The 23,071-nt window shown below is 41.9% G+C and overlaps 1 protein-coding gene across 2 annotated transcripts in view; it reads right to left on the bottom strand.

Annotated features, from left to right (window-relative positions):
• SLC38A1 (solute carrier family 38 member 1) overlaps nt 1-20,052 on the bottom strand; it is a 42,025-nt gene extending 21,973 nt beyond the window's left edge. For both annotated transcript variants that reach the window (XR_003530273.1, XM_027659066.1), the window contains exons 1-4: nt 19,825-20,052; nt 10,955-11,167; nt 3,450-3,525; nt 2,775-2,890 (exon numbers count right to left, since the gene is read on the bottom strand). Coding sequence is in view for 1 of the 2 variants with exons in the window: in XM_027659066.1 (XP_027514867.1) it covers nt 2,775-2,890; nt 3,450-3,525; nt 10,955-11,073 (311 nt within the window). In the remaining variant the exon portion in view is untranslated. The remainder of the gene's footprint in view (nt 1-2,774; nt 2,891-3,449; nt 3,526-10,954; nt 11,168-19,824) is intronic.
• Between the last annotated feature and the right edge of the window lie 3,019 nt (nt 20,053-23,071).

Genomic DNA, 23,071 nt, shown 5'->3' with positions numbered 1-23,071 from the left:
GGTCTGCCAGCTGCCCTAAACCTCTGGAGGAGTTAGGCTGCAGCTTCATGAGTCCTTTCAGCCAAAACTAGCAGAATTGGCTGCAGGAAGCAGTGTGAAACTTCAGCTGTAGTCTCAATCTATACCTCATCTAACAAGCTCCTCTGCCTCAGCAGGGTTTTTCAGATCATATGCAGTGCTGGACTAAATGCAGGCTGAAGGCACCTTCTGCATGGCTGGCCTACATGTCTCAGCAACATGATCCATCACTCTTGGACCTGGCTCTCCAGGATGAAACCACAAGCAGCAACAACTGCTCTTGCAATTCCTAGGTGGCTTGGCTCATCTCTAACTTCTGAAACTTTTTGTGCCATCTTTTGGCAGCAAAGTTTTCTCTCCTTTGGCATACAGGAAATTATAGTCTCTTTTGGTCTAGGCTGTACTTATCACCAATGCTGGGATTAAGCTCCTCTGAGTTCCTACCGCAGTAGTTTTGCCTAGACACTATGATGCTTTGTTATGGCACTAAGTTATGCAAATAGGACATAAACATTGCCATGTTTATTTTGCATGTCTTATGCTAAGGATATAAGATACGAAGTGATCCAGGTGTTCATGGTAGTGTGCACTTCATACTGTGAGAGCCCAAAAGCTGTGAGAAAGGAAATCAGGGTGAGTCTGCTTTGTCAGTGCTGAAAATTCTCCCTTAATTTTTCTGCCTCTGCTTCCTGCTTTTCAGGGATGGTGCATGCTAATATGGGATAAACTTTCCAGAACTGTGCTACTCAAAGGCAATGAATTTAAGTGCTTTCTCATGTGCAAAATGCAGTGAAAGCAGAAATGATCTACCTGTGACAGCAACAGCAAAACTATACACTTACGGGAAAAATGTATGGAATGAGAGTGTAAGAAAAAATCTAACACTAATAGACTAGGTTTAACTATAAGATTATTGTAAGATAAAAGAACATTTAAAGCAGTTCAACTTTCAAGCACAACTACAGACACCATGTTAGGATCCTGCATCTTCAGGCTTCAAAGGGGAAAGCTCTGCTAGCCTGCTCAATTAGGTCCTGCTAGTTTCCTTACCTGTGATCTCAGTTGGCTGCTATATCTCAAAGCCAACAGATCTAAAGGCATTATAAAGCTAACAAAAACAATTACCCACTTTTGAACACACACAGTTTATTCCACAGAGAATAATGCTGTTATTTACTCTATAAAATCTCTATATTCAGTTTGGTAGTTTTTTGGACAGTGTGTTGGTACAGATCTACATACTCACTACTCGAGTTGAGCTCAGTCACCATCACACACTGTAAGAAGTTTCTCTGGTGTTCACATCACTGGTCTGATCTACTTCACTTAAAAGAAACTGCCTTTTTACATCCTTTAGAACAACACATTTCACTTTACTCTCATGAAAAACTGCTGAAAGAATGAGAAGAAGATGAGCTTATAGAAAACTAAAGCAGTAAGGAGAAATTGAGGCTGTTCCTTGGCTGAGACACTATTATCACAGAAGAGGTAACAAGGCTGAAAAGACATAACTTTTTTTTTCTCTCCTTACAGCAGTTTTTGCAACCACCAGTTTGTACCCACAGAGATGTGCTTATCAGAGCATGGGTGGACTATCACATATGGGTTGGAGTACTGGGTAAAAAATGCAGCAAAAATAAAATAAACTGAGTCACTCTGCTAAAGAAAGATGTAAATTACAATCCAGATATTTTGCAGTCTATTTTAGTGACAAACAATTATGAGACTTCATACATTCTTAATGTAAATGGATTAATTCCTTGGATTATTTCTAGATTTTACCCAACCACAGCAAATTGTAAGCTAGCATCATGGATCTAAGCTATTCTGGCACAAAATCCCAGAGCAGATGGCAATACATACCACTTTGGCTATCTACACTACTTTCTACAGGGCTCACATTATATACTAAGAAATGACAAAAGTTTTATATTTTTAGATTCGACATTCAAGAAATGACACCTCTTTAGAGCAATCTGTAAACTCAGTAACCCTGTTGAATAGTTCTCAAATATTGTAAATTATTGTATTTCTTCCCTCAATGAACATTTATCATTGAAATCTGCACACAATTCCCAACTGATTTCTTAACAATCACTTTTCACAATGAAACGTCTCATACTGAGATCCAAAATAAGTGTCTTAGTCATTTAAGGGTACTGTTTCATTTTTAAACTATTTAATTCTCCTTTATAAAAAGCCTTTTTTTTTTTTTTGCCAGTTAAGTACTCTGCCTCAACTCTTTTCTATACCAAAATCTTGGCTATATTTATGTTGGCTCTCAAGTACTCACCTAAAAAAAATGAAGAAACTGTGTGAGATGAAAATACTATATGTAACTTATAAAGGAATATAAATATTCTTGTTTTTTAAAAGAGTGTTTACTGCACCATACTCTGAAGAAAGCTCTGGAGATCCTGTGACATAAGTAAGAACAAGGTCCTAGCCCACTGCAGCTATTACTACTGAATATTTCTGATGTATGCATAGCTTGCGGAGCACAGGAAAAATCCCCATCTAGGTCTGTAGTAAATAATATGGAGTTAATTTTCCCTAGCATTACAAGTAATGGCTTTTTCCTCAAAAATATTTGACTGGAAAAAAAATGTCTGAAACTTGTAGCTAATATTTTCAGGCTTGAATGCTGTACTTCATTACAGATGGACTATAAATCCCTCCACTTGCTGACAGTGCACACATTCTTTAAACACAGTGAAACTCCACAGAGATCAGCTATTCATCATGTGAATACTTACAGAAAAAGGACAATTCCTGTATTGGCCAAGGCAAAAGCAAGACCCAAAATCCCACTGCCCATAATTGCATTGCTAAGGTTGAAGACAGACATCCCCAGTGAAGTAGTTCCTGGGATCTGGAGAAGTAAAGACAGATGTGTCAGCAACAGCTTGGAACACAGCAGGGAAATGCACTTCTGCTTCAAACTCCATGTTTTGTGATGTATCAGATGTAAGTAACAACTCCTATGGAAACTACTTAATAAAAATTGGTTTGAAAGAGGAAAAAGCATTGCTGAACCCTGTCAGAGCTACATTCTGATTGCTGTCCAATAGATTTTATAAACTGACGTAAATGCTATAGGCAATACAAAACTCATATACAATTTCAGTTTTAAATTCCATCTTTCACTATGCCTGTGAAACATCTTAGGCACATAATTTATATATGGTAAAGACATAAAGAACCACCACAACTTCCTGCCCAACACAGGCCAGAGGGATTCCCTTGCCTCAACCCAACCAAAATGCTTGGGGGTTTGTTTTGGGGTTTTATTTAAGTGCTGCTCCCAGGCACTGAAACTTGAATACAGTTATAATTGTGCGCCCAGCACTTTTGAAGATGATATCTAAAGGCCCTTCATACACAACACGCAGTTCCTTTCGACAGGGAACAGAACAGTGAGAGAGACTTACATATTCATCACATTTCTTCTTCTCCAGGTGGCTGTTTGTGAGACTTCTTCTGCTTTCTCGATCTGAAATAAACTTGCTGAAAGAAGTCAGAGGATTTATTTCCAACAAGTGCTTAGAAAATGTGAACACATTAATTCCATAAGCAGCATGTGATTACAAAATAAGCAATGTATAAAAACTGTGTGCGAAAAGAGGTCAAACTCATAACAGATTATGCCCCACTAATACAGTGTACATTGAGCATCAGTAAAGGTAACACCAGCACAAGATCAGAATAAATGTATATATATATACAGAATGGTCTTTTAGGCAATTTTGTAAAGCAGCAGCAACAATTTTGTGGATGGGAAAGCAATTTGTTTGCACAGATGCTAAGAGGAAATGCTTCTCCAGGTATCCTGCAGAGATGCTTATGAGGAGTACCCACTGCTCCCAGCCCTGCTCATGGGGTTAGCATAACTAACGCTACTCTGTAAGGCAAGCAGCCATTCTCTGTGACCAAGTATGTCATGTATTCATTCCTTTCTCCCATTATCACACCCTGAAGGTCCTGTGAAGCAAGCAGACAAACCAATCAGATTTCTTCTTCCCCTCCCTATCGACCTCAAGACGCCTGGGCGCCAACTCAACTACTTCCTTCCTTGCCAGCCTGGAAGGCCCCAGGCACCCAGCCCACCAGGAAGTGGTGATGACCCCTTCATAGAAGAGGGGAAGCACAACATCACCCCTAGCGCTGACTGTAAAATCAAGCAGTTACAGGGCCTAAGTGGGGAACTTGGGACTGCAGCTGCTGCTGGCCAGGAACACCCCTCTGTCCTCTGCATCCTCCAAGGAATAAGGGAGTGACTTATATTCTTTTATATGATTTTTATGCCTATATTATTATTGTACATTGATAAAACAAATCAGGTACTAAGATTTGACCCCATCTGCTGCGGGTCCAGGTGATTATAAATCTTAAGTTATACTATAAATTCTGTATTATAATACTTATAAATTGCACTACATTGATTCAGTTTGTTGAAGTCCTGTGCCATTCAAATACTAAATTCTGTGCTACACTAATCATAATACCCTGTTAAAAAAAAAAGTTTTAATTGTAACTATAATTTACTGCTATCATCATTCTGCCAAGGATCCCTAAAAGACTCCAACTGTCCCCTCACTGTCGGGTGACACTGTAAAACCCTAAAACCCTAAATTGCCACATAGTGTTGGTACGTCTGAAGTTAAGAACAGGAGGATGGTCACACATAGTCAGCACTGCCTAGACCATCCTGAACCAGGCAACCTGCGCTGTTCTGGGCTACTAGATTTTCAACTGAGTGTCTTTCAAAACTCACTACTGAATTCATCATACTGCAAAATTCAACACTTCTGTGCAGGGAAACATGGAACAAACAGCTTTTCTTTCTCTTCACCCTTTACTTGTTTTGTGTCCTTGATGTATCCACATTTAGGAACTTACTGTCCTCCTGTGGCTGTGGTGGCATCCTTGGGATTTACAACACTTCTGATTTAGATGAGCTGTTATTTTCTCGCAGATCTTCTCTTCAGCAAACTTTTTAGTTTGTATAAAGCATTCTTTCAGCTTTTCATCTTTTGAAGGTTTATGCACAATTAGGTCCCTGGCATCTCTGTTAATCCACAGATGGTTCTTAGTCTGCACTGGCTAATGCATCAGCCATTGTACATGTCACATACCTAACTAGGGGCTGTCACCAAGTGTCAGAGACTGTTTTAGCTGTAGGTACATTAAGATGACTCTTCTTAGATTAAAACAGACAAACAACACTGGACACAAACAGCAGCACTGCTGGTCCTTTCCCACAGCTGGGAACGTCTACTGGCTGGGGATGTCTAATTCAAACTGTGACTCAAGACTGCACATCATCTGAGTACATCCAGTGGTATTCAGGGGAACTTGTAAAGACAGAGCTCTGTCAAACTTCCCTACTACCTCAGCTGTGGCCTAATTACTACTGATATATGCTAGCACAGTTATGGCAAAATCATGCAGTTATAATGCTGCTGACTTGGTTTCCACAGCTGACACACTTGGACTTAGTGTCTTTAACATTTTGTGTTTATCCCTTAAATCCGGGCATAGCTAGCAAAATGTATGTAGTATTTTTTCCTGGATTTGTTGCAATTTTGACTCCTACTCACTGGTCTGCTTTGATTTCCTTTATGTCAATAAAAAACAACTATAGGTTTCTCCCGTATTTTTTGAATACTAACTTCAGCAACTAATTTGCTGCAAAATATAGACATCATGTCAGATTTATCAGTGCTAACACAGTTGGAATAGATGGCTGAACCCCCCCCCACTGTTTGAAGAAGTGAAAAGCAACCACTTCTAAGATAAACTGATCGAAATTAACTTTCCAAAGCTCACCTTGTAGGTATATCATCCTCATGGAATAAAATCTCAACTTGACTCAGAGCATGTGCTTTTCTTTTTCATGTCTGTTTAAAGCTCATCTCTTGAACGCAGGCAGCAGAGTGTGAACAGTTTGAAAAAGACATTCCAGCTCTCTCTTGAAACACCCTGCAGGCAATTTGTACAGGCAGGAGCACAGAGAAGAGCTTTATCTCTTTTGGATTTGTAACTGCTGCTGGGAACATCTGTGGACTTTGCCTTCTTCTGTCATTTATGGAGATCATGTGTCATTTTAGATTTTGTCAAGAGTTATGACAGAAGTCATTAGTCTGATCTCCCCACTTCTGCTCATCCCCCTGCAGCCAATCCCCCCTTAATAATTACAAAAATAACAAATTTGTAGATACTATTATTATTGCTGTCTGGTATTAGAGTTCCATGAAAATTATTGTTAAAAAACTAATACACGATAAAGACAACACTTGAGAAGTATTGTTTGAATATAAAAACTACCGTGGGACTTTCCATTAGAATATTTCTGACAAAGTAAACAGTTTCTGCAAAACCGGTATCTTCTGTGGCCAACAAACATGTTATTTCCTTCCGGATGGGACTTTGAGAAAACTAGCCTGATTTGATAAATTGATCCAAAGTACTTTCTTTTGAGTTAGCTCTACATTAGAAATGGAGTGGGCTTGCTGTCCAGCCTCTCATCTCCTATTACAAGCTGGGCTCCTCATTCACCCCATGTTTACCAAATCACACTGCATATTTTGCTCCACTTCTGCTGTGTGATGTGTACAGGAGGGCAAAGTCAGACGTGAGAATGTGGCTACTGTGCTCCCAAATCATGAACTACACAGCACTGAGCCCAGTTTCTTTATGGGGTGCTTCCTAGGCTATCTTCCAGCCCCAGGATTGCTTTCCCAGAAAGTTCATCAGTGATGTAGTGTGGGGGGATGTGGGGTCTGCCTGTGCTGCATTTGCTGTTGCAGGTAATTTAACCTGCAAGTCCAGACAAGAAGATAGCTTTGGCACAATGCTTGGGAGGTGGTACAGCCATACCATATAACAGACAAATTTTCCATAAAAGGAAAGTATTACTGATCTTACATTAAATAAAAATAAAATTTTTTAAAAAAAGTGTAAGGGGGAAGGTATTTTAATGAATTCAACAGAAACAAATTTTCCCAAGATACTGCTTTCTGTAAACATTTTTTTTTCATTTCAGGGTGGTTTTTTTCCCCTATAGCATATGAAAGGAAACATATGTTGAAATACTGGAATTTCTAGTTAAACTGTGCCATGCATCTGCTCTGCTTAATAGATGTGCTTAGACAACAAGCCATTCATTGTCACAGAATGTTGTATATTTGACCTTTAAAAATATGACACAAATTAAGTGAAACGCCTGTTTATGCCAGCCTCTCCCAGCCCTCCCAAGGACCAAAGGCCACTGTGAGAGGTGCTGTGGCAATGAGCTGCAGGACCGCCTGTGCCATCAAAGCCTGACAAGCATGAAATCCATTTGTGCTGTTTGTTGTCTTCATTTCAAATGCTTTACTCATCATTAAAAGACATAACCTGTTCTTAAATGTTTCTGCTTTCCTGTTGTGTTTCCTGTATCACAGCTGAGTATGAACAGATTATACAAAACTTTTCAGGTACATTAATGAAATATCCTGGCCAAGATATAATGAGCTCATCCTTGCAATGCATGAAGCCTCACAGTTGGCTTGGAAAGGATATCTTAATCTAATTATTTTCCTGGATTGATTTAGTGCAAAGTAGAAACTTAGTATTATTGATAAAGTGATTTTAAAAGGATGATCTTAAACTATGGTTTCCAAATTTAATTTATTAAAGGACTTCAATGAAAAATGTTTGGTTAAGGTGATATCTCCAACCTAATCACTTTGGCTAAGCAAGTTAGCCAGAAACCATTTAGCTATCTTGGATATGTTTAAACATAATTAAATTAAAATGATATTTGATGATGCCTTAAACATTTGTTAGGAAAAGCTAGTTCTGCTAAGATGATGGAAGTTTATCCTTAGGCAGCTTCTTAAACTGCATGCTAACTTGAGCAGTGGCAAAGATTTCCAGGGCAGGCCAGAACAGAAGAAAGCTTGGTCTGACTTACACTATGAAACTTGGACCAGATCTTGGTATACCTACTAACAACCTTGTTAACAAAACAAGGGGTGCTGATGACTTACTAGTAGTAGCTCTAAACCAAGACAGGCATTCAGATATCAGCTTCCTGAAAGTATTGCATTGTCATAGTTATAGATAAGGAATAAGTCATCTAAATACCGATTTACAGTTATGTGCAGAGATGAAAGTTTTATAGCCAGGAGACACGGTTAAAAATCACCAAACCCATGTCTGAATTTGATGCAAATCTCTAGATTGGCATTTCCATTCAACATCTGCATACAAAGAAACCACCCTCTAAGTACAGCCTCTTCAAAACAATATCCCCTCCCTACATACAACTGTATATTTAGGCCTGGAAAAGGCTGGAAATCCAAAGGAAACTACAGAATTCTTTTCCAAGATAAAGAACTATTTGGAGTTTACAACCAGACTTGGAATCAGCTTCTGCCTGGTATACCTTCTCCAAAAGACCCTTAAAAACTCTGTTCTATATTGAGCTTGAACAATTATGCAGTGGGAGAAAAAATGTTCAAAATTAAATACAGTATGCAAAATGGAACAGGTTGAAACAACAAAAAAAGCAAGCTAGTTGAAAATTACAGATCTAATCTAAAGCTCAAGTGAAATCAACAAAAAAAGTCCCACTGATTTTGATGCACTTTGGAGTTTCACAAGGCCTCACACCATGTGCCAGGCAGCACAAAATGTGTTATTCCCTATACCTGTTAACCTCTTATTCCATGGAAAAACAGTGTTTCCCAAGATAGTTATAGAAAGGGAATAACTACATCCTTTCAGGATGCATTCAGCATGGGGTGCAGAGCAGGATATGTCCCCCTGCTCATCATACATGGGGATGCTCACAGGGCTGCACTGGTGCCAACATGCTGCTGCACTGGAAGCTGTGGTCAGCACGAGCTGCCTTGAAACTTGTTTTAGACATGGAGTGGAACATGAACAAACTGGGATATATACACCAAAATACTCATGTGTGGGATGTAAGTAGCTGTCCCATGAGAGCCCTGGCAGTGGGATAATAGAGAACTATAATGGGCTATATCCTACAACCAAATGATTGTCTGCAGAAGAAAAAAAGTTATCCAGAAAGGAATAGAAAATTGTGGAATATGTTCATATGCCCTAAGAGCCAGAGCATTAATCAGAAATTCTGCTTCTGAGTTTCTGACCCTCTTTCCTTCACCCCACTTTTCTACTTCCTTCTGCAGGCAGTCTGAATTCAACTCAGTTCTTGTCATGCTTACTACGTCTTAACTCCACAAAGCACATTGTGACTGAAGAGAATCAGGCACATATGACACACTCCTTCCCCACCCTCCATAAACATTCACTGAAAGATGAAGTGCCAACAAGGTTTTCCCCCATAACAGTTACTGGTGACACCAGCCAAAGTGCTGGGGAGGTGCAGCCAGCCAGGTACAGCCACTCCCTCTCTCAAGGATATAAATTCTCGGCAGGTTAAAGGGAGCAAATTTACTACTGTCAGCCCATGAGCTCCTCTCCTTCCAACGTGAACCAGCAGGAAAGCAAGCAGGTTCATACTGGAACTGTGTTGTTTTGGCAAAGTTGGAGTGGTTTTGTGTAGTGCTCTTCCCTTTCTTTTTTTTTCTTTTTTTTTTTTTTTAACAGAAGTGGTTTGCATTTTGTTTTGGCACTTTCCATCAAAGCAGTTGCATCAGAAAATTCCTGACCAGCTCTAATCTTCATCAGCGCAGCTGTTGTGGTCACACCACCACACGCCCTGCTGGCTACGTCCCCAGGACTTCCCCAGGGCGGGCGATGGGGGGAGGCTGCCACCCTCCTGCTGGGGGCTCACCCACACCACCAGCCAGGGTCCCCTGCTCCATCCCACAGTATGGCTGTCTGGTTTTGCTACGTGAATGGTATAGCCAGTGCTGGCTGCTTATTCCTATACCTGTCACCAAGCTCCCTGTCCCCCCACACAATTGTGAGAGTCACATGACTCCACCTGCACTTGGGAAAAAACAGCTCTAGGTTTTGTTTTAACAGTAGAAAGTGAGTTTCCCAGATAGCCAGAGAAGATGTTGCCAAAAGGAAGAAAGGGCAAGAGAAGATTTTAAAGGGCTGGATCCCCATGCAGTCACTAGCTGTGGCCAATGTGCTCCACCTTGGTTTGCAATATGTGAAAAGGAAGTTTGATCAAAAAAAAGCTTCCTGTTTTACAGCTCACAAAACCCAAACAGAGTCTGCCAGCAGGTCTTTGCTACAAACTGGTAGGCTCAGCACCTGTTAGAGCCTGACAGGAAGGGCTGGAGAGCTACTCTCTGGTGGAAAAGGCAGCTCTTTGGAAATGACTACTGCTTATAGAAAAAGCCAACAGCCTAATAATTGTAACTAATTCACCAGTATTCATGCATTTTTTTGAAACTTGATATGACTTAGGTGTAAGACTCTGTTTTACCATCTTCTTGCCATCCCTGCCTGAAGGGAGCAAACTGCTGCCCAGTTTATCTTGCCAAATTGCAAACATGGACTGGGACTACACTTGCTTCCAACCACATCAGCTGTAAATCTCCAGGAGCTTGGATGCATGGATGTGGCCAGGTAGGTTAAAATTGTCATATCAGGGATCAAAGGCCAACAAGAAGATTTGCCCTGAATTCTGCCACTGTATTAACTGTTATTACTTCCTTGCTGTGTGCGAGTAGATATTTCAAAATGTTGACTTTTTGCTACATTATACATTTGTGAATTTTATTAGACTAATTTGAAAGATTCAAAACGATGAATAAATTGCCACTCTGTTTGCTTTATCTCCTATTGCAGCCTATGCCCAACAGATGTTACGTATGAAATTCAAATTACATCTTCAAATGAAGCATGACTTGGTAATGAATAATTCAAGACATATACTGAAAATTAGAATGCTGTTTTTAAACAGTGTGTTTCTTAGCAGAGGAAACGTCAGTGGAAAAATACTCACCTATTTATCTGGCCATTTTCCACCTCTGTGAAATCATTTGAATCATTGCTGATGTTATCATCTTCAGGGACAGTCATATTCTGCAATTCAGTCAGTTCTAATCCAGCTTTGAAAGGCATGCTGGGTGAGGAACTGTGCCTATCCAAGTGGTTCTTCAAATACTAGTGTTTGGTTGGTATCTTGTGAATAAACTGCAGCCACAGTGTCAGCAACCTAAATAAAACACAAGAAAAAAACCTAAGATGTATACCACCAACAGCAGGAAATATCACCAGAAGAAACCAGTGAAACCTGCAAGGAGGGACCATCCTTACTATGCAGTTTTGTATTGTTAGATGGACCTCAGGTTATAACCTCAATGCATTGCAGAACAGTAGTAATCTTATATGCCTTAATGAGATCAACCTTACAAATTTACCCTGTCCTCCAACCAACTGCTGAAGACAGTACTTTATTTACAAACTTGTGAGCAAACCCAGCCTGTTTGTTTCAGGAAAAAGAGATGAACTGCCTACAAAATAAGGAATAAAAATTATTTGCTTATCCAAGTCACATATTGATATTTGGTGTTTGTCTTCTGTATGTTCTCCATTCTTAATTAAAAATATAAAGCACATTGTGTCCATGCTGATGCTAAGTGGAAAGACGGAGTGAGTTATCCCAGTACCCCGTTCTACTAATACATATATTCCAACACACTTTTGGTAAAATGGATGTGTAGATGATGCTTTGAGTATGGTTAAACTTATAATGAACAAGGACAGAAGCAGACAAAACCAAATCGCTGAGCTCATGCGTCATGGGAGAAAGAGTAATGTATACCTTGTGTCAAGCAGTTACTGTCTAGATGATCAAGTGAACTCTCCTTTGATAGATGTGTTGCATAAAAGCACTGAGAATAACACCAAAGGCAGATCAGAGAAGTCTGCTACAATTACATATTTCCTTATCAGCAATGCAAATCAACTGAAAGACCAATATTTTCTGGAGTCCAACCACTCTAAGCTGAGCTACAACTCCAGCGTGGTAGTGAGGCAACAGTATGCTATTCACAAACAAGTTCCTACACCACAACTCTCTCAATTCCCATTTTGTGAATGAATTTCCTGCAGTACTGCCAAACAACTATTCACCTTGGGGTATGTGGTGAACACTCAGACGCCAGATTAATCTGGGAATATTTTTAAATTTCTCAGGGCTACCTCAAAGTCATCGAACTGCTTGCATGCAACCAAAGAGGCACGAGCATACCCAGCTCTTGCAGGGTGAGACAGGAGGATGTAGTTCACTTGTTCAGTTATGACAGCTGCCTGTTTCAAATTAAGTTTACAGAAGCCAATACTTCTGTTTTATACCACATCTCCACCACGCAGAAGAGGACTTTGCAAATGAGCAGTTTCTTCCCTGTAAATACTTTCTCAGAAATGCAGTTTTAAAATGTACATGTGCTCCTAACAATTCCTCAAGGGCCCACCCTGTCTAAACTTCAGGTGCAAAGTTTAAAGGCCAGTCTCAAGGCTAACAGTAGAGCAAGATCTGTTCTTTTCCACTGAAAGAGCAACTAAGCACATGGTTATGGTGGCTGACAGGGCCTGGTACAGCCTGTTGTGAGGATAGAGTTTGGGGCATGTTAGCTGAGTCCTTTTTAACTCCTCTACAGAAGAGATTTCCACCACAGACACCAGGAGAAAACTGCTCGAGTATTAAAATGTTAGCACAATAAAATATTTTTAAAACCATTGATTTAGGCTGCTGATAAACAAATGCAGACTCGCAAGCAGAGGGTAGTTTTAGCAGTGACATTCTGGAACAGTCTTCAGGAGACTGCAGGGATAAAATAGTCTACCTATTTTGGAAGAGAAGCACGATCTTTTTATAAAAGGATAAAGCCACAGGAGACGGCAACTGCTGAGATGGTAAGGATCAAGCCCACTGAATCCTCAAGTTTCTTGTGACCACGAATTCCTAAAATAAAATATTCTTTAAGAGACTTTACAACCTCTGTACCAGGATCTGTATCCCCTGGCATTTACAAACCTGTGTAATGTTCATCTGAGATTCAAGCAGAGAAGCTTCTCCTCTGGGCACCATTTTGCATCATGGTGCCCCAGGAGGATTTTCAGAACTGCCTTGACGTTGCCTGTGCTTAATAAATTCTCCATGAAGTGTTTCAAAAGCAGGTGCTGAAATTAGCACTCATGTGAGGTAAACAGCACACTGGAGAGCTGGCTGCACAGCTCACTGACGTGCGGCTCCGGCTTCAGGAGCTGCTGCTCTGGCCCTCTGTCACTGAAACACTGCAGGGCCAGAGTGGCAGGAGCATAGCTCACTGCTTTATTCGTAAGGAGCGACAAGCTTTGTCTGTTTTAACCAAAACTCTGCTTCTACAGAAAATTAATTGAATGAAGACTTCCGCAAAGGCATGTAATGATAGGACAAGGGGGAATGGCTTTAAACTGAAAGAGAGTGGGTTTAAGTTAGATATTATGAAGAAATGCTTTACTGTGAGGATGGTGAGGCACTGGCACAAGTTGCCCAGAGAAGATGTGGATGCCCCATCCCTGGAATTGTTCAAGGCCAGGCTGGATGGGGCTTTGAGCAACCTGGTGTAGTGGAAGGTGTCCTTGTTCATGGCAGGGGGGTTGGAACAAGATCATCTTCAAGGTCCCTTCCAAACCAAACCATTCTACGATTCTATAAGATGGAGTGAAATCTTAGTACAAGCTGAAGCATCAGTAATCATTTCAGTCGATTCCAGCTTTTAGGCAGACAAGTTGTTCCTGAAGCAGCATGACAGTCATCTTTGAATCTGCCTCAGGTTCTTGTTAGGGTGATTTACTAAAAGACCACCAAAATAAAAAACCATGAAAGAAAAAAAAATTGAGTGAAATAATGCACTGCACTTCCAAGTATGAGAAAACTTCATCTCAGTGCCAAAACATGAGGAGGGTGAGAAGAGAGTGGTGGGGCTGGGGACTGAAATTTTCATTGTCATGGCATGAACTCATCACAGATCTTTGGCAAAGAAAAACTAACATGCCCTTAACACTTCCATCTGTAAAATTAAGATGATAATAGCGACAATAACACTCAGTTTGTGAAGCCCTTGAAGATTCAGAGAGAAAGGGTGATAAATGTGATACCTGGAATAAAGCACTATGCAAATCACAAAATTTTTGCAAAGATACAGTTATCTTATTCCTATATCTTTTTGCAAAGATACAGAGAAAACCCATTGTCATTGCTAATCACTCTGGGCACCCTCCACAGTCAATGGAGTACAGGTGGTCATATAACTTTCCTCCCCATTTTAAACTTCAAATTCACCCATGTGACAAACCGCAGAGCCTTAATAAAATCTACAGTTCCAAATGATAGCGTTCACATCAACCAGCTTCATTCCCTACAAGTCAAGTGTCCGCTCCAGGCTTGTCACTTGGCCTCTACAGCGGAGCCTGGCACTGCTGAAGGACAACTTACCCTGACCCACAGGAGTGGTCTGAAGTCTCACTGAGCTGTTCCCTACAATTGCAATAGCTTTGCTCCCCAAGGGAGACTGAATGCTGGGATAGCTGAACTAAGCAAGTTGCCACCTCAGGTGTAGGTGCCACTAATGCTGTGGGAAGAAAAACCCAAACTGCTTCAACTAATAGAAATTCACTATATGTTGATACTGAGCTATATTGGAAGCAGCATGGTAATATTTGTACTTTTGCAGCCTTTTCATTCAAGAAATGTCATAAAAGAAATGCAAATAAAAATGCTATGTTGGCAAGAGTTCCTAAACTGAGCTTTATTCCTAATTCACATTGAAAGGTAGTAAATAATCATGTGAAGAGTTACTGCAGAAATCCCAATCACTTCAGTCACTGTGCCTAATACTCTGTCCATCCTTAAACCTTCCAAAAAGAGAACCTCTCTCTCCAGACACACACAAAGTAAATCATGAAGAAGAAATTAGAATTTTGATCTTATTTCAAACTTTTATACTCATATGGGCAATCACTGCTCCTTGAAGCAGGAATCACCCTAAGAGAAAACCAGGAAAGAGTTAATGACCCTTCAAAAGGAACCTAAAGGGCCTTTGTTTGGTAGCTGACCCAGCCCCTCCTTTAGTAGAAAAAGCAGTGCTCTGACCTAGGAGCTTGGCTTTCTCTTTAAACGTTCCATGATATGTCTTGTAAAACCCTTTATGGATAATTTATTTGTTGTGTGCTCCTTGCAGAATATGGGAAAGATTACAACTGGTCACAGAATTCAGGAGGACTATGTGATGACACAAGAAGATAAAATGAAAGTTGTTTTTTTTTTCAAGGACACTGAGACCTTCACAAGCCTTTAAAGCACATTCCAAGAACTGTGGTAATTTTCTCTGTTGCCTTCTGAAACATAAAAAAAAAAAAAAATCCCTGCAACTCCAGTTTTCTGGACTGTTAAATTCCACAAGAGCAGTAATGGGATCAAAACCCTTGTATTTGAAAAAAAAATGTTATACAGATGGTATATCCTTATTTCTTCTGCTGGTTCAAGCATGAATCGTTTCTGGGCCATACCTGGAAGAGGTGTATTCTCAGAAAACACTTTGCTGGAAGTTGTGTTTTTAACAGTAACATCAACACTCTAGGTGGTAATGGTGATGTCTTAATTCACATGACTTTTTTTTCTTTCATGTCCCGTAAATTACATCTTTCAAAAAGTGTCACCTTAAAGCACATGACTGCCCAAAAGCTGAGCCAGTATGCAAGAGGTATTTGGATAATTGGTCAGGTTGGACACCATCTAGCCCATCTCTGGATATGGTTTTTGTAATGTGCCCTTGCACACCCAGAGGGGAGCTTCATTCACTGTGTGCTTCCCACAGTCAGTCTTGGGATTTGTAAATATCCAAGACACACTAAGCACTTTTAACTATGAAATCCAAGCTAATTCACTCAAAAGATGAAACATAACTCAATTTCCTTCACAAAGGGAGTTTTGCCAAGAACTCCTCTTGGTTGGTTACAACTCATCAGAATCCAGCACTTGATTTTCACATCGGCTGGTTTTAGTCCTGCAAAGCCCAAGATGTGATACGTCTTTGCTCATACTTTTGAAACTTCTTTCAAAGTAGACCAATATGACCAGTAAGATATCATGGATATAAACAATGAAACATTGAGCCTGAAACTCTGTGCACAGACTATTCACTTAAACAACAAAAAGCAAAAATAAGCTTTATACGAAACAGTATCACGTTGGGAGGCGGGGAAGCAACTATCTCCTTTTCGTTCCACATTAGTGACACCTGACATGAGGAACATAAAGCTCCAGATTTACTCCTCATCTACAGGAAGGACAAAATGGAGAGATTAGAGAACAGCCACTGAGATAAAAAGAGCTTGGAAATTAAAGACTGACTCACATCCACTGAGCAAACAGCTGCAGTGCTTGAAATGTCATTGCCTCCAGCTCCTCAGCTCTGCCCCTCTGCAGCAGGCTGCAGCCACAGTAGCAGTGGAAGGAAGCGGGTTCACTCCGGTCCCACGGTAGCCCAGCCCCAGTTGGGCTCAGGGAGCCACAGAGAACTGACAAGGTACCAGCACACAGCCGTCCTGCCCATCGGACACAGCGCCAGGACGAAAGCAGTGCAGCAGCTGGAAGGACTTCGAGCTGCTGCAGCTGCTTCTTTGGTGGTTGTAAACCACCACCTTTCATTTTCAGGCTTCTTCTCTCTCACACAGCTTCCACAGCACACAGGATGGAAACAGTTAAAAGATAAGATGGGGAGGGGGGAAAGGATCGACAGAAGACTTAGGAAGGAAGCGGAAGGAAGCTCAGAAAAGGATGCTATATATCACTCAGAAGCGATGAGCACAAATGTGGATTGTCGACCTTTCTCTTGGTAGTGTGTGACCTTGTGCTGCAACAGGAAAATGTTCCTGCTTTGCCCCATCACTCTCCACACTGCCCTTCCATGCTGCCATAAAGAAAGAGAACACAGTCCCAAATTAAGTCTCGACAGGCTACTCAGCTGATCAAAGGCAGGCAAATAAGAAACCATAAAATCTCAGTCTGATTCACCCAGTGATTCATTACTTTAAGCAAAACACTTAAAGATGAACCATAAAGGAAAATGGGTTTAAGTACATTTTTGTTTTGAGCCCTTCCCAGTCAATTTAGGAAAGGCATTTGGCAGAGGAATATAGTCACATTTTTTCCTAATTATATTTCTCTGTGAAATCCTCTCAACAGTCTCGGTTTTGAAAAGAGATCCCAGAACGCACTGCCACAAATAAACTCTTGTCTTCCATAGAAAGTGGAAATGCTGTATGAGTGGGACTTTATGGGGCACTGCAACAAAACAGACTACCCAGATGTATTTGTAAGGGTTAAACAGCAGCCCTGAAATTCCTATTTCAATAAATTTTGTACTACAGAAGGAAGAACCCTTTGTACAAGTTCATATGTAACTCACTTCCCTTCTGCCCCAGTTTACAAGTAATTTCTCTACCTCAGTTTTGACTCTAAGAGACTCAGAGTGATATTTATCTGATAAGCTTAGACAAATATTATGAGAGTTGACTGCAAAACATGAAAAAGCTGCGATTTTTCCCAAGAGCAGCCGCTCAAACTTCTTGGATTGGATTAAGGTCACAGCAGTAAATACCTACCAGAAAGGAAACTGAATTCAGGCTTAAAATATTTAAATATTCCCACAACATTTCATTTGTCCTCACAATACAAACTTTAAAGCTGTGGTTATTGTCATGCTACGTGCTACATGGATTTGTACAGAAATGAGCAGGTTGATAAAAAGACAGAGGAGAGCACAGAGGGAAGGAAAGTCCTATTTCTGCTCAGTCACCACTCTTCCCCTGCTAAAAAAAACAAACTCCCAAACCAGAAAAACACAGACAAAATGTAGGACAGAGACCCAGGACAAGCAGCCTGCAAGCAGGAAGGCGGAGAGAGCCCTGCCTCGCCTTCCATCCTCTAAAACCTTTGTAAAAAGAGGGATTTGGTCATGAAGGACAGTTGATCCTCTGTGTTTTACAGCACTCTTCAAAAAGCTTCAAACAACTCAGAGGATAATCCTCTGCACAGGTGTATGTGGAGTGTGGCGCTCACCACTAACAACTGTCTCCTGTCCTCACCTGGGCTAGAAAGCCCAGTTGGTCCAACTACAGCATAAACAGCCTCAAGTGACAAGCCAGAGGATGCTGCAGTGTGCTTCAGAGAAGTGCTCTCTCTATGGTGCCTCTTAAAAAGAAAAAAAAAAAAACCTTCAGAAAAGGCAAAGTCAAATAGGAGTCATTCAGTACGACTGTGAAGCAGATCTCATTTTAGTCAGTGAATTTCCATCAGGCCTCAGCAGAAGGCCTCTGCTTACCAGCAATATGGCAGTTCCTAGATTTCAGGTAGGTTTTGCAAGCAGATTTCAATGCCATTTCGGCAGGGGCTCCTAACCTGAAAAGGGCAGTTATTGATATCTATGTCCTTCAGCAACAGATGGAATTTCCTTTTAGAGACTTTTAAAACAAAGTTGGTATTTTGGTAGCAAATGAAGTAAACCTTAGATGGAAGGATGCTGTTTCTTTCTCCCCCTGTAGCTGTTTTTACTTCTGATCTAAGAATGTTGGACTCAGAAAGTCACTTTCTTGGTTTTTATTTTTATTTCCAGAATGTATTTTATCAACTAAAAAGTATCTTTTTCAAACACTTTACTTTTAGAACAATGGCTCTTCTATGTTCTTTTGCCTTTCAAGCACGTGTAAAAGCCAAACAAACCTCAAGGTGAATGAAACACCACAAAAGCACAGGTTCCTATCTATAATTTGAACTAGAGGTTGGTAGAAATGTCCCACAGCAGTCTGGGACGCTGAATAGCCTAAGAACATGAGATGAGTTCGGCTGGTGGCACAAGCATACTATAGCTTCAACTTCCATAAAAACAGTTGCCAGATCCGGGGTTTATTTCAGTCCTTCCAATGTCACATAAACAAAGCACGGGTTTACACACCTCCTCGTCTCCTCTTTCACAAGGAGATAGACGCATCCTAGCTACAGGTTGCATTACGAACTCTGCAAAACAATGGAACAAACTCCCTGTCACAAGAGCGACCTGGACGTACACACCTCTGAGCCAATGCACACGCGGGCATTCACACCGGCCCCTTTTTGTTCTCGCCTTTGCTCATTAAAACGGACTACCTCAGCTGTTACTATGTATTTACGGGCCACCACGCACACCCGTACGCGCCTGCATTTTCCGAATACCGTAAAACTTGCACTGACCCCACAGCAGCGCAGGTTTAAGGGAAAGGCAAGAACGTTCCACAGCCGGGCAGGGCTACACCGCGGCCGCGCACCGTGCGGGGGCTGCGGCACCCGCGGCCCGGCCGTCACCTGGGGCAAACTCATTTATTATTACTATTACTACTTTTTTTTTTTTCCCCCCGCTGCAAGCAGAAGCTCGTAGTTGCCGACTACCAGGTTTTTGTTTTATTTCTGCTGGGCTTTTGGGGTTTTTTTTCCATGCCCGCCTCAGCAGCCGGCTAGGGCAGCACCGCCCCCCCGCCTCCGGCCCGGCAACGCGCCCCAGCCGCGGGGATATGCCGCATGGCCGGCCCCAGCCCCGGCCCCCCGTCCCCTCCCGCCCCGCCGGGCTCCCCCAGCCCCTCCCCGGCTCGCTGCGCGCATTTTTAGGGTTTGGAATGCGCAGCACTCGGGGGCGAGGAGGCACGTTTTGGGGGCGCGGAGAGGGATGCGCAGACGGCGGGGACAAAGCGCGGCGAGCTCAGGGCTCCGGGCTCCGGCCCGCGCGGCGCGGAGACAAAGGGTGCGCGGGGAGCCGCGGCCCCATCCCCGCGATTGCATCAGCTGCTGCCTACCTTCCCCAGGAGCTGCGGGGATCCCACGAAAACCGATCCACCCTATCCGCCGGGAGCCGGCTGGAGCACCGCGACAAATAATTACAGGGATAACAAGAAATTTAAAATTAAAAAAAAAAAAAGGACGAAGAAAAAGGGGCGAGGATGCAAGGGAATTAAATTGGCGAAACGAAGACGGCGAGGAAGATGCCGCTCCTCCTCCCGCCGCGGGTGTGTGCATGTGGAGGTGGGCGGGCTGGCGGGAGCGCGCCGGGCGCGCCGCCGCGCCGGGCCAGGGGCCGGGACCGGGGCCGGGGCAGCGTCACCAGGTGCTGCGGGACGCGGAGCCCCGGCCGTGCCGTCCCCGCGGGGCGGAGGGTCGCACGTGGTCCGGGCAGGGGACCCACGGCGCTCTCCGACATCCGCAGCTCTCCGGCCCCATGGATGTTCAGCACTTTTCTTTTTAAAAAAAAATATTTTTTTTACTCTTTTTACAGCAACAGACAATAATTTTTCCCTCTTCACGCGACGGTTGCCCACAAGAGAACCCCTCCTGGCAGGCAGGTCGGATTTTTGTAGCGTGAAATGGCTACGGGAGATCTGGCATTATCTTGTAACCCGATTTCCTGTTTCGTCATGCAAAAATGTGTATGTTGAAAATGCTGCCATGCGTTCGAGAGGTCAGAAGATTTCCAGCTGGGGCAAGACACCTTTTGCAAATACAAGGGGGGGTTTGATGCACAGGTGATTTGCTGTAGCTTGTTATTTCCGTACTAATCTTTAGAAAGCATTGTATGAGCTTTTTGACTTGGAAAAAACTCTTTAAGAACAAACCTGAAGCAAGATGGCATTGCAGCTGTCCTCAGTTTCATTCCACACAGCACATGACTCGCATGGGATGTCACAAGGCAAAGAGTGAAAGGATGCTGGATGGTGTAGGTTTTGGGGCCAGTTTGCCTGGCTGCCCACAGTGGGGGAGAATGGCTGCTGAGAAGCTCTCGTGGTAGCTCTTCCAGAAGCTTCTTGAGGTGTTTGCTCTGAAATTTCCACTAAATGTTGAAAACGTTGGGTCTTCTAAATGTCAGGCCAGAAAGGCAGAGGACACACATTAAGAACTGTGTTTTTCAAATCACTGGCTTTGCATATACAAATTGCATTCCCATTCTGGCGCTTCTGCCACATCTTTTTTTCAATAGGGCAGTTCATAGAATAGTTTGTGTTAGAAGGACCTTTAAAGGTCATCTAGTTCAATGAACAGTGAGCAATAATCAGGGACATCTTCAATTTGGACAGGTTGCTGGGAACCCTGTCCAACCTGACCTTGAATGTTTTCAGGGGTGGAGCATCCACCACCTCTCTGGGCAACCTGTTCCAGTGTTTCACCACCCTCTTTGTAATGTAAGAATACGGGAAAAAATATTTTTCCTTTGATCTAAATTGACTCTCAGTTTAGAACCATCACCCCTTGTTCTATTGCAATAGGCCATGCTAAAAAGTTTGTCACTATCTTTCTTATAGGCCCCCTTTTTGGGAATTAAAGACCTAAAAGGTCTCCTTGGACCCTTCTCCAGGCTGAACAACGGCAACTCTTTCAGCCTTTTCTCATAGAAATGTGCTCCAGCCACCTGATGGCCCTCCTCTGGACCCACTCCAACAGCGTCTTTCCTGTGCTGAGGACCCCAGAGTTCTCTGAATGTGAAGCACTGTGCAAACAGTAATTAACACCCATCCCATTGCACCTTGCTAGGACAAGAGCTATATCATCCCAGCAATGAGAGTGAAGCCCAAGGAAAAGCTAGCTGCCCAAGGGTCTTAAGCCAAGGGCTGCTCTTGCAACACTTCCTCATGTGAGTAAACCTCTTGGGGCTCACACCAGAATCATATGCAATCCCAGAGAAATTTCAGACTGACAAAAGATGTGGGATTGGATTCCAAATTAGAGGCTTGACTGCCCATCCAGCCCTACATGCAAGGCATCATGCCTGAAAGCAGATAAGAAGGTATTTGCAATTTAGACTCAATTAGATTATACATCTTGAACTGAAAATCAACCTCTCCCCCAGATTACTGAATAAAAATGTGTGTTATATAGTGGATGTGGTCAGGCAGTGTTGCTGTAGAGAATAAGAGGAAACTAAACTTTATTTCTTTAAAACAGAACATTATCAGGCTATCAGGTGAATGATCATTGATTTGATGTGTTCTGCTACCAGCTTTCATTTTATAGCTGTAAAGGCAGGCTATTTGATTCTTACCTTGTCATGCACGTTCTTAAAATCAAGGTACTTAATTTTTTATAGAATTTGAAAAAAAATCTTTTTAACATATCTTAATACAGCTCCACAAAATTCTTAGCACTTCTAAGAAATGGAAACTATTTTACTTTGCACTTCTAGTATTTCAAATTTCTCCACTCTCCCTCTCAATCTCTCTCTGTTTTTTTATCACTGTTGGTTCTGTTTGCCTTGATATGCTGTGAAACCTTGATGCTTGTGGCAAGCATCTTCTAGTTTTTATGGTTTCTTGTAAGTTTTTTTCAACAGATTTTTGTACCATTTGCTTCTTATTGACCTTATTCATTCCTTCTGGGTCTTTATCCTTTTCAGTCTTAAATCATTCCCATATCTGGTTTCAGATATACCAAAAAGATTCAGGAATTTACCTTTATATTTGAGGCACGTAATTTTTTTTTTCTCTTGCCCATCTTGAACTGGCAGTTCTCTTCTTGAATGCCTTTTAATGCACTTTTATCTAGTCAAAATAGGTCCTCTTTTCTTTCCTCTGAAATAGCCCTGAGCCTCCCTCTGTTTTGTTCAGACCTACAGCTTCCAAATATTCTTTAGACTATATTTTACCAGCCTAAAATGAATCAACAGCCATATTCATTTTCGGAACTACCCTCTGAAGTGCAATGTTCTTACAGAGTCTGGAAAATTCCCTTCTGAACTGTCCTTCAAAAATTTATGCTTATTGACTAACTTTTACTGCCTAATGGAAACTGCTAGTATGCAACAAAAAATATAACTACATAGTAAAAGTGAGCTAAAATCAAAAGACACCAAATACTTCTTTGGTTTACTATATTATCGCACATGTGAGCATTTAGCAATTTTCTCCATGCACTTTCAGAATGCTGTTTGATTTGGGGTGCATTTCATTGAAAGTGGGACTTGGCTGACTTCTTCGTTGTCTTTTGCTTCCAAATTGTAGCAAAGCCTACCAGACATTCCAAGCACAATTCTTGCACCTGGCACAAAGCTGATGACAG

The sequence above is a fragment of the Corapipo altera genome, unplaced genomic scaffold (genome assembly GCF_003945725.1).
Source record: "Corapipo altera isolate COAL_440 unplaced genomic scaffold, ASM394572v1 1, whole genome shotgun sequence".
Lineage (NCBI taxonomy): Eukaryota > Metazoa > Chordata > Aves > Passeriformes > Pipridae > Corapipo > Corapipo altera.
The sequence above is the reverse complement of the archived record's forward strand: the minus strand, read 5'-3'. Positions and strand labels throughout refer to the sequence as shown.